Source organism: Balaenoptera ricei, chromosome 8 (assembly GCF_028023285.1).
Source record: "Balaenoptera ricei isolate mBalRic1 chromosome 8, mBalRic1.hap2, whole genome shotgun sequence".
NCBI classification, from domain to species: domain Eukaryota; kingdom Metazoa; phylum Chordata; class Mammalia; order Artiodactyla; family Balaenopteridae; genus Balaenoptera; species Balaenoptera ricei.
The window spans coordinates 41,924,504-41,937,259 of NC_082646.1; the positions used below are offsets into that span (position 1 = coordinate 41,924,504).

General features: G+C 42.3%; 1 protein-coding gene across 1 annotated transcript; it reads left to right on the plus strand.

Annotated features, from left to right (window-relative positions):
• The first annotated feature begins 383 nt into the window (after positions 1-383).
• Positions 384-1,949, plus strand: LOC132369718 (lysine-specific demethylase 4D-like). Its single transcript, XM_059929391.1, has one exon. It carries the CDS (start codon positions 384-386, stop codon positions 1,947-1,949), a length of 1,566 nt encoding a protein of 521 aa, XP_059785374.1.
• The last annotated feature ends 10,807 nt before the right edge of the window (positions 1,950-12,756 follow it).

Consider the following 12,756-nt stretch of genomic DNA (forward strand, 5'->3'; position numbering starts at 1 on the left):
CTATTTCCAACCATCAGTTTTCAACCTGTCTCTATTCTTTTTCTTTTTAGGTTTTGCTTTCAATTCTGCCCTGAAGACACTGCATTTGGGATACCCAGCCAGGGCTGGGTGATTCACTAGATCTCAAGAGGACAGAGCCAAGTGTCAACCAAGGACATCACAGACTTGCAGGCTCAGCCGGCATCAGTCCTGAGCAAGGCTTCTGCCCAGCGTGGAGTCCCCTGGAGAATCAGCAAGCCTAAGAAATATTATCAACTCATTGCATTAAAGTCTACTGCGGGCTCCTGCTGATATACTCCAACCCATTTTTGAAAAAGTAGTGTTTTCCAGCATCCTCACCTGCCCAGAACATACATCAGAACTTGGGAGGTTCCCGCTTATTAATGAAAGCTATGAAGTCTAAGTCCAACTGGGCCCAGAACCCAAGTTGTAGAATAATGGTATTTCATCCAACCAAAGAAGAGTTTAATGATTTCGATAAATACATTGCTTATATGGAATCCCAAGGTGCACACCGAGCAGGCGTGGCGAAGATCATTCCACCCAAGGACTGGAAAGCCAGACAGACCTATGATGATATCAATGACATCTTAATAGCCGCTCCCCTCCAGCAGGTGACTTCTGGGCAGGCAGGTGTGTTTACTCAATACCACAAAAAGAAGAAAGCCATGACCGTGGGTGAGTACCACCACTTAGCAAATAGTGAAAAATACCGGACGCCACCACACTTTGATTTTAAGGACCTGGAGCGAAAATATTGGAAAACACGCCTCTATGATTCACCAGTATATGGTGCGGACGTGAGTGGCTCCTTATTCGATCAAAACACGGAGCAGTGGAACCTTGGACACCTGGGAACCATTCAGGACCTGCTGGAGCAGGAGTGCGGAGTGGTCATCGAGGGCGTCAACACCCCCTACCTGTACTTCGGCATGTGGAAGACCGCCTTCGCCTGGCACACGGAGGACATGGACCTTTACAGCATCAACTACCTGCACTTCGGGGAGCCCAAGACGTGGTACGCGGTGCCCCCGGAGCACGGCCGGCGCCTGGAACGCCTGGCCAGGCAGCTTTTCCCGGGCAGCGCGCGGGGCTGTGAGGCCTTCCTGCGGCACAAGGTGGCTCTCATCTCGCCCACGGTCCTCAAGGACAACGGCATCCCCTTCGATCGGGTCACTCAGGAGGCTGGGGAGTTCATCGTGACCTTTCCCTATGGCTACCACTCTGGCTTCAACCATGGCTTCAACTGCGCGGAGGCCATCAATTTCGCCTGCCCGCGCTGGATCGATTATGGCAAAGCGGCCTCGCAGTGCAGCTGCGGGGAGGCCCGGGTCGCCTTCTCCATGGACGCCTTCGTGCGCATCCTGCAACCGGAGCGCTACGAGCTGTGGAAACGCGGGCAGGAGCGGACCGTGGTGGACCACACGCAGCCCACGGCGCCCGACAGCCAGGTCCTGAACGCCTGGAGGGAGGTCCGCGCGTCCCTGGGAGCCGCTCTCGCCACGAGGCACCACCTGCCCCGCCGCGCTCTGCGCCCCCGCAGGGCTGTAGCCGCGGGCGCAGGGACCAGCCCCCGAGTCCCTGTGCGTGCTGGGTGCCGGCGCCCCTCGCCGGCCCGGGGTTCTTGCTCTGCCGCCCAGTTCGGGGCTGCGGCCACCAGCACCTCCGGCGAGCCCGGCCCGACCCAGCCGCCGACCGCAGGTCCATCCGCCCCGGATCGCCACCCAGCTGGAAGATGTGGCCCTCGTCGTCGTCCTTGGGAACAGGGCCCTCAGGAGCCAGCTGCTCCCCCCAGGGCTAAGAGGAGGCTTTCGTTAGACACAGATCAGGACCCAGAGGCTCCGCCCCTGCCTGTGGAGGCACCCTCGCCGGACAGCGCCGCCCCGCTCAGCCCTGGGCTCCAGCATCCCGCCACGGCTTCTGGCTGTGGTTGTGGCCCCGTCCCCTAAGCCCAGGGGATGCCTTTCTACCCCACTGCTCCTGCGTGGGGATCCTTTGAGACTGGTCATATTTACATTTCAGAGCTTTGGGTATTTGCAGGTCACTAGTCTTGCGTGAGAGTGCCTCCTGTGCTGCCGCTGGACGTGCTGGGTCTGTGGTGTTTACCAAATTCTCCAAAGTTTGTTCTTCCTTCCAGACCCTGGAATGCTTGGACACCGCTAACTCCTGTGTCACAAACTGAGGTTTCATGCACTGGACACTCTAGTGGCTCTGGGAACTAGATCCTGCTGAGGTCGCCAGAGCCCAATCTACCTCACACTCCCATCCTGTGGGCCAGCTCTGGATGCTGCTGAACTTCTAAAGAACCCTGGGCTTTCATTACCCTCCAGTCTCTCTCCTTTTCCTCTTCCCCCTTCTCTTCCCACTTTTCTTGCCAAATTAGGTCCTTTTGACCAATTAGGTCAGTAGAGACTAAGATAATAATTGATAATCTTTCTGAGTCTTTGATGTATTGAAAATATGTTCTCTGCCAGTATGGTAACTAGAATGTTAAAATCTGAGTTTATTAAATATATTAAAAGTAACCAGAATGTTAAAATCTGACTTTATTTTCTGGGTTGTTCAGTCAGTCAACGGAGAGGTGGTCGTTTTTTCTGCACTTTTCTTAATAATTATATCAAAACATTTCAAGCAAAACTTATTTTTATGAGCTTGTTGCCTTGTGTGATGTTGGTGAGTGAGTTTGGGGTTGATTGTTGGGTTCCAGCTGGCTGGCTGGGTTGGGGGGTTTTGTTTGCAGGCCTATCTGAAGGATGACTTGGTGGAAATCACCTGGCACTTGGCTGATCCAAGTTGCTAGGAGAGATGAGCAAACAGAGGACAAAAAGTGCCAGCATGTGAAAATCTTCTCTGCAAGTCTCCACTGCCTTCTCAATGCTGTATGTATATTTCACATGGTTAGGTCATTGATACATCCCAAGAAACAAATCCACAAATAAAGGAACAAGACAATTTCAAGTGGGCATATGTTCTGTGAAGAGATTAAAGGGGATGGGATGCTAGTGCAGAATGGGCAGTGTGGTTCCGGTGGGCAGGGAATACTTCATAGAGCAGGAGACCTTTCTGAGTCCCAAATGACAAGAAGGAAGGTCCAGAGCTGATTTCCACTAGGATGAAACAGCAAGTGTAACAGCCCTAACATAGAGCTTGGTGTTCTTGTGTGGACAGAGAGGAAGCTCATTTGTGTCTGGGGCACTGAGAAGGGAGAGGCAGGGTCCAGGGTATGCAGGACCTTGTAGCTCATGTGAAATATTTGAGTTTTTTTCAACTTGAAATGAGAAGGCATTGGAAGTTTAAAACAGCACTTGACATGATATACTTTACATATCTAACTAATCACCTTAATTGTTCTGTGGACCCCTTGGGGGCAGGAGAAGTAGTTAGTTAGAACACCTAAGTAATGCAGGTGAGAATTGATGGTTACTGACTTAGGCCATAGTGTTGAAGATGCACAGAAGTGGCCAAACTCAGAATCAATTTTGGAAATTGAAAGTGATAGTTTGATGCAGAAGGAAACACTTCAGAGAATCAAACCACATCTCTCTTCCCTCCAGCTCTCCCCTACAGAAGTTCAGTAAGATTCTGGAATTTGAAGCACCATGTAAAACTAAAGGCAGGACTAATGAAAAAGTTAGACTTGTTTGAAGTTCTGATTGAGGAGTAGCAAAAGCCCACATCTCATCCCTATCACCATGCAGCTAGGCAACTGTGTGGTAGTATATTCTGTGGAAAACTGAAGCTGAGAGACTGAACTCAGGATCCTCAGTGGAGGATGGCAGTGAGATGCTTGGCTGGAAAGATGATTAAGCCCTGTATTGAGACGGTGGAACCGCATGATGGAAGCAGACTGGAATTACTGGGAAGGCAGCAGCCCTGGAGAGCAAGTGGACCATAGTAGATCTCATATGAGCAAGGAGTAAACTTTCATGTGATAAGGAACTGAGATCTTGAGGGCTTTTGGTCCTTTCATTTAGGTCAGTTGTGGATATGGCAGTGCAGAGAAATAAGGGAACTCTGAAAAGTCTCTGTGAAGACAGTAGCCTGGCTCATATTGCCATTTTAAATTTTAGAAACTGAAATTTTCCTTGTTATATTTCAGGGATATCACAATCTCTTCCCGGCAGATACACGCTCCAAATAGCCTAGGATAACAAAATTGGGGGTTTTGAAGGCCAAGAAACAAAAATAAATTTCAGAGAATATTTCTTCCACTATACTCCTTATGTTTTTCACTCACTTTTATACTGGAAACAAAATTTCCTTTGCCTAATAAAGAGTAGCAATGTTAAAAATACAGTTTAGGTTTACCAGTATACTGGTTCCTAGATTAGTCTTCTTGACCTAAGGAGGCATTTCTCAAAAGAAGATATACAAATGGCCAACAGACCCATGAAAAGATGCTCAACATCGCTAATTATTAGAGAAATGCAAATCAAAACCCCAGAGAGGTGTCACTTCACACCTGTCAGAATGGCCATCGTCAAAAAGTCTACAAATAATAAATGCTGGAGAGGGTGTGGATGAAAGGGAACCCTCTTACACTTTCGGTGGGAATGCAAATTGGTTCAGCCACTATGGAAAACTGTATGGAGGTTGCTTAAAAAAACTAAAAATAGAGCTACCATATGATCCAACAATCCCATTCCTAGGCGTATATCCGGAAAAGACGAAAACTCTAATTCGAAAAGATACATGCACCCCAGTGTTCACAGCAGCCCTCTTTACAATAGCCAAGACATGGAAACACACCAAGGGCCATCAACAGGTGATTGGTTTAAGAAGAAGTGGTATATACATACCATGGAATATTACTCAGCCACAAAAAGATGATATATTGCCACTTGCAGCAGCATAGATGGACCTAGAGAATGTCATACTAAGTGAAGTAAGACAGAAAAAGACAAATATATCACTTACCTGTGTAATCTAAAAAACAATACAAGTGAATCTATATACAAAACAGAAACAGACTCAAAGACAGAGAAAACAAACTTGTGGTTAGCTAAGGGGAAAAGGAGCAGGGGAGGGATAAATTAGGTGTATGGGATTAACAGATACACACTATTGTACAGAAAACAGATAAGCAATAAGGATTTGTAAAAAAAAACCCAAAACAAACAAAAACAAAACAAAAAAACCCACAAGGATTTGCTATATAGCACAGGGAAGTGTATTCAATATCTTATAATAAGCTATCATGAAAAATAATCTGAAAAAATATGTATATAACAATCACTTTTCTGTACACCTGCAACTAACAAAATATTGCAAATCAACTAGATTTCCATTATAAAAAAATTAGTCTTCTTGAAAGGATCAGGAGCTGAGGGTGGTAATGAAGGGGGTTCATCAAGCAATTCTATTAAAAATTCTATTTTATTTCAAGGCAAGTGACACACTCAATTTGGATACTCACAATCTGGACCACTCTTCTCAAGAAAAGATGCCCAGATCCAGCTGTTCTTCCATGTCCAGTAAGTTGTTGCTATACTTAATCTTGGAAAAGCAAGGGACATTGACAATGACAATTACATAAAGGCAAGGATAGAGCCACCTTTGTTCTCACTGCCACGATCTCTCCTAGGCCTCTCTCCACTTCTGAGAAATAACAATCACGAGTCCAGTGTATATTCATCAAGTTTGGAGACAAAAGGCTACGAAACGGAAAGGAGTATGTTGTGTGGTTTAAACAACATACCCCCACCATCACCTTTTAAAAAAGTCAATATTACAGTATCAAGATCTAAAGACTTTCCTATCTGTAGTCCCTAGTTAGTTCAACGAAGTCCACTAGATCTGTGTAATTTATTTTATTTTATTCGTTCTGGTGCTGATGGACAATAGGGTTATTTGCAAATCTTTGTTATTTCAAAGTATGCTTCACAGAACAGCTTTGTATATAGGATTTCTGGGTTGTATTTATGTTCACTTTTAACTTTTTAGGAAAAGCCACCTTGCCCTCCAATTTCCAGCTCTATTGGCAGTGTGCAAGAGTTCTGGTTTCTCCATATCTTGACCCACTTTTTTATATTGTCAGACCTAATCAAAATGGGCAGAGAATAGCTTCTCTGATTGCTAGTGATCCTGCATATCTTCTTGTATTTATTGGCCATTTGGATTTCCTCTTTTCTGAATTACCTATTCTAAAGCTCTGCCTACTTTTTTTGGTTTGACTATTTTTTGTTGTTGTTATGTAGAAGTTATGTGATATTCAGGATACTAATTCATTGTCTATTTCATGTATGATGACAAACTTCTCCTAGACTGTAATTTCCTTTAATTTGTTACGTCCTAGTATGAGTGAGGGTTCTGCAGAGTAATAGAACCGATAGGAGGTATGTGTACAGCTCTTAGTAGAGGAACTCATTCATCTGGCTGTGGAGGCTGAGGAATCCCACGATCTGTCAGGTGGGCCGTCTGCAAGATGGAGAACGGGGAATATGGTTGAGTCTGGGTTCGAAAGCCTGGGAACCAGGAGTGCCCATGTCAGATGTCCCAAAGCAAGAGAAGACGGATGCATCTGCTCAAGCAGAGAGAGTAAGTTCACCCTTACTCTGCTCTTTTGTTGAATCTGGGCTCTCAGTGGTTTGGGTGCTCCCGCCTGCAGTGGTGAAGGCGCCCTTTACTCAGTCTACTGATGCAAGTGCTAATCTCTTCACTGAAGAGCCATGCAGAACATACAGAAGTGACGCTTTACCAGCTATCTGGGCATCTCTTAGCCCAGTCTACATGTGAAATTAACCATCACAGTCATTAGTTTGGAATCATTTAAATATATCAATCACTCCCATCATGGTGCTTTTGGTTTTATATGCCATTGTTCCACCCTGAGTTCATAAAAACATTCTTCAATATTTTGTCTTAAAATTCTGTGTTGTATCTGTCTGTAATGCACCTCAAATTTATTTATGTAAGTGGTATGAGGTCAAGCTCCAATTCCACCCCCCAAAATAGTGCCAATGCCACTACCACATATTGAATAGCCCATCCTTCCCCATTGGTTTGCTACACTACCTCCATCATAGGCACACTCCCACATATCCATGTGTCTGTGTCTGGCCTCTCTATTCTGTATGCAGATACATTTGTCCATTGCAGCTCAAATACCACAGATCGGTAGAGGAGAAATCACCCCTCTTTGTTCTTCTTTTAAGGAATCATCTTGGAGATTCTTGTTTGAATACTTCCCTACTTACTAGATCTGTCAGCTTGAGCAAGTTTCTTAATATCTCCTTGATGCGGTTTCCTCATATGAGAAATAGGGTTCCTAGGATTTCCCTTATAGGGTCATTATGAAGATAAGGCAGAAATAAATTATTCTATGCAGAGTGCATTGAACAGTGTCTGGCATTAGATAGTCACCGTATATTAGCTATTTTTAATAATATTTGTTCTGTTAGAGGTACAGAGAAACTTCTGTGGATCAAAGAAAATGAAAAAGAGAGTGAAAAGACAAATTAAAGAGTGAGAACAGATATCGTGTTACTCATACCCAGTAAAGAACTAATAAGCAGAACATAAAACTACTACCAAGACAGACAACCCAGCAGAAAAATGGACAAAATACTTGATGAGGCACTTCCTGAAGGAGCACCCCCAATCAACCAATAATCATCAGAAAAATGGGTTCACCCCTATTAGTAACCAAGTAAATGCAAATCATTATGAGGTACCCCTGTTCCCTCACCTGATCGGCTAAAACTAAAAATGCAGAAAATCACCAAAGGTCTGCAAAACTGAAGGGCGATGAGCACCCTTGCATGCAGCTAGTGTGTAAACTGGTAAAATGTGTTGAAAACATTTGGCAAGTTGAAGTTTACATATTCTATGGCCAGTATAGGCGTCAGAGAATTTTCAGAGCGACGCTGTTTGTAAGAGGCCAAAAGTGGAAACAACCCAAAGCCCCACCAACAGTAGAAAGTTTATATGGTTGAATACAGCCCTGAAACAGAAAAGTCCAGCTGCATGCAATGGCGTAAATGATGAAAAAATACACCAAAAATACACTAAAGTACATAAATACAATTGTGTTTCTTCAAGGTTATATAAAGTTTTCAAAAATGGACAGAGTTTTAATTTTATAATGTTTACCAAAATTACTACGTGAATAGTTAGGATAAGGTCAGTGTAGGAGGCAGAAGGGGCTGTAATCTGGGAAAAAGAGCACAAGTCAGGCAGCCAGGTGCCTGGCAATGTTGCATTTCTTGACCTGGGTAGTGGCTCCACTTCTGTTCACTCTATAGTTATTTGTTGAACTGTACATATATGCTCTACAGATTTCTGTGAACACTTTATATTTCATAATTTAAAATATTTTTAAAAGTTCTCTAAAAAATTGTCACATAGTGGTTCATAGAATCATTTGGTTTATAGTGTGTTGTATTGTAGACTGTTTCCAAAACCCAGATGATGTTTCTAATTTTTTTCATTCTAATATTGTTTATTGATGCCTTCTCCTGTTTATTTCTTATTTACAATATTATACTTAGTAATACGTAAGTTTTTGGACAGTTTTAGACTTACAAAACATTGAGCACGTGGATCAGGGAGTAGTGACCCGACCCCACTCACATGTCCCCCTATTAGTAACTTCTTAATTCCCATGATATATTGATTACAATTAATAAACCAATGTCAATATATTATTGTCTACTAAAGGCTCTCATTGGTTCAGATTTCCTCACCTTTTACCCAACGTCCTTTTTCTGTTCCAAGATCTCATCTAAAACATCAAATTACATTTAGTTTTCATGTCTCCTTAGGTTTCTCTTGGCTGTAACAGATTCTCAGACTTTCCTTGTTTTTGACCAAAAGTTTGTATAGAAACCTGACAGTCTGGGGAAATACTGGTCAGGTATATTGTAGGATGCCCCCCTAGTGGAATTTGATGCTTTTCTTATGATTATCTTGGGTTTCTGTATGTTTTTGGAGGAAGAGTACAGAGGGAATTTTATCACATTTTAATCACATCATATCAAGGACATATACTATCAAAGTAATTTATGGCTTTTTTTTTTTTTGGCCACGCCTCATAGTTTGTGGGATCTTAGTTCCCTGGCCAGGGATCGAACCTGGGCCCTAGGCGGTGAAAGCGTGGAGTCCTAACCACTGGACGGCCAGGGAATTCCCAGTTTATGACTCTTGATGTTGACCTGGTTAAAATGGTGTTTGGCAGGGTCCTCCTCTATAAAATCACTGCCCCTCCCCGACTCCCATCCCCACTTGCCACTCTGCACCTGCTTCTCACGCTAAGGGAGCACTCCCTTCCTTTAGCAGGGAGGACTACATAATTTATCAACCAGTTCTTTCTTTATTTTATTTTTTAAGTAACAGACTTCTGTTTTATTAATCATTTGTATTTTTGTATATGGCTGTTCTCCCTTTTGTTTTTTGAATTGTTCTATCATTTTTATCTTTTTTTTCTTTCAAATAGTTCTGAGGTATTCTGGTTTAGGTTTTACTAACTACTTGCGTACAACATAAAAATCAATAGATTTCAAGCTATTATATGGATATTGTTGTAGATGTTATGTGGATATTCATTTTTATATAAATATGGTTGTGTTCAGTTTCTTGATTATTGACTTTCAATTTTATTTCATGATTGAAATAAAAGATTGATCAAGATGGTACTCAATATGTTGATTCTATGGAATTTTTATTGAGATTTATTATGTGGTCTTCTAGTGGTAAATTTTTGTAAATGTTTTATATGTGTTGAAAAGCATTTTGCTATGTGGTTGCTGCAGGTAATATAATCAAAGTCGTTAAATTTATTGTTTAAACTTTTATAACATTATTACTTTTCTTCTCTCCACGTCTATCAGTTTCTGGGAGAAAGGTGTTTGAAAAAAAAACCTCCCACCATGATTGCAAATATGTCAGTTTTACCTTATAATTCTCAGTCTTTGTGTTCTATGTCTCAGTGCTATGTGTCTAGGTGTGTAAAGTGCATCATTGTAATCTTTCCCATGAGTTTTTCTTTTTGATAACCATAAGCTTTCCTTCTTTGACCTTATAAATACATTTGATATCAATTGCTGCTAGACCAGGTTTCTTTTGTTTAATATTTGCTTGGTTTGACTTTCGCACGCCTTTTATTTTCAACCTCTTAGTTTGCTGTAAGATTGGTTTAAAAAATCAAAAGGGCGCAGACAAAGTGGGCTGACCAACCAGAGCAATTACTGTTGATTGGTGCTGATCAAATTATACCTTTGCCCAGTTAGAAAGCCAGAGCCATCAGGACATGGGTCTGCATTTGGAGGCCAGCTGCCCAGAGAACACTGTCTCTCTCTCTGGGTCCTTGAATATCTCCAACTGGAATCAGGATTTTGTTGGTAGAAGGTAGGTCACTTTATTTCTGTAATTTGTGCTTATGAGCAAAAGAGTTATTTTCCTACCAGAAGTTTTAAAAAATGACACTATTTATGCATAGAGAGAGAGCGAGAGAGCGAGAGAGAGGGAACTATACATTGGGATATCCTTTCCTTGAGTTTTTCTTTTTAAACTTTTTTCCAACTTGTGAAGTTAATTATTTTCTTAGTATTTTCTTGGGAAAAATCACACAGATTTTCAGGAAAAAACACCTCATTGAGTGAATTGCAATCTAATGGGAATGAGAGGGTTTCTAGAACTGAGTAAGGAGTGTGTCAATTGGAAGGGACTTGAAAATTATGTGGGATCAAATTAGAGATTTTGATTGGATATGAGGGTATTCGAATTGGGGTGGTACTGATCGAATTGAAATTGCTGTGGGACATATATAGTCAGACTTTGAGCACAGCCTGTTTCATTCAGAGGCTGAATCCTTCAAGGAAACCATTTTCTGGGTCCTAGTGTATCATCATTTGGAATTAAGATTTTAGACTAGCAGAAGGCAAGCACTTTTTTGGCCTTTTTTTTTTGCCTTGAAAGCATAAAGATGAAAAGGATGACATTTTATATCAGAAAGCAACTTTTTTTCCCTGGTAAAATTTTCATTTATTTATGCATTTAAAGTACAAGCATTGCATGCATATCATTTTTAGATTTCTTCATTGGGGCCATGTATTTCTGTTATTAAAGGGATTAAAACCTTTTTACTCTTTCACTGTATAATTGATTGTTAACTGGTGTACGGGATCTATAGATTTTGTATGATAATCAGTGTCTAGAAACTTGGTTGAACCCTCTATTTCTTTTTTAATTTTTAACATCTTTATTGGAGTATAATTGCTTTACAATGGTGTGTTAGTTTCTGCTTTCTAACAAAGTGAATCAGTTATACGTATACATATGTCCCCATATCTATTCCGTCTTGCGTCTCCCTCCCTCCCACCCTCCCTATCCCACCCCTCTAGGTGGTCACAAAGCTCCGAGCTGATCTCACTGTGCTATGCGGCTGCTGCCCACTAGCTATCTATTTTACATTTGGTAGTGTATATATGTCCATGCCACTCTCTCACTTTGTCCCAGCTTACCCTTCCCCCTCTACATATCCTCAAGTCCATTCTCTAGTAGGTGTGCATCTTTATTCCCATCTTGCCCCTAGGTTCTTCATGAGCATTTTTTTTTTTTTAGATTCCATATATATGTTTTAGCATACGGTATTTGTTTATCTCTTTCTGACTTACTTCACTCTGTATGACAGTCTCTAGGTCCATCCACCTCACTACAAATAACTCAGTTTCATTCCTTTCTATGGCTGAGTAATATTCCATTGTATATAGGTGCCACATCTTCTTTATCCATTCATCTGTTGATGGACATTTCGGCTGCTTCCATGTCCTGGCTATTGTAAATAGAGCTGCAATGAACATTTTGGTACATGACTCTTTTTTGAATGATGGTTTTCTCAGGGTATATGCCCAGTAGTGGGATTGCTGGGTCGTATGGTAGTGCTTTTTTTGTTTTTTAAGGAACCTCCAAACTGTTCTCCATAGTGGCTGTATCAATTTACATTCCCACCAACAGTGTATGAGAATAAACTCTGTTTCTCTTTTCCAATATGAGACCTTCATTCATTGACGCAACAAATATTGTTAAGCCCCCTTACCGTGCCAGTCTAGTACTACATGCTAAGGGAACATAATATGAAGTTTATGATCTGCTTGGAGACAGACAGGCAATTAGGCAGTTTCACCATGCCACAGCTTCTTCCCAGCTACCATAACCATAGCCAGGCTCTCCCCCAAACTGCTGCTTTTAGAGCCTCTGAAGAAGTTATCTTTTACTGGGAACAGTCAGTCTCAAGTTCAGGGCCAAAGCCTCTTGGGGTTCTCAGACGTGTTTCAGTCTGTTCTTGGGCTCATGGCAGCTCTCTTGTTCACTTTTCTCAATCGTACCTGACAAACGGGCACAGGTCAGCTTTTTGGGAGAATGAGGTCTGCTCCAGGCATTCCTTTCTTACCAGGGCTGCAGGGGGATGGGACTGGCTTTGAATGACCCCACTGGCTGCTTCACTCTGGGAAGTGAGTGTGGCTTACTGTCAAATCCCTCCCTTCCTCCGCCCATGACATTGACATTCCTTGGCTCCTTTAAGGAGCCGGGGCATTTCAATTCCATTTCTTGTGTTCCATTCAGTTTTCCCACTCTCTCCCTCCTTGCTATGGACCGAATGTGTCCTCCTAAAATTCATATGTTGACACCTTAATCTCCAATTAGGGATTTGCAGGTGGGGCCATTGGGAAGTCTTTAGATCATGAGGGTGGAGCCCTCATGAATGAGATTAATGCCCTTCTAAAAAGAGAGATGATTATTCTCTTCACCATGTGAGGA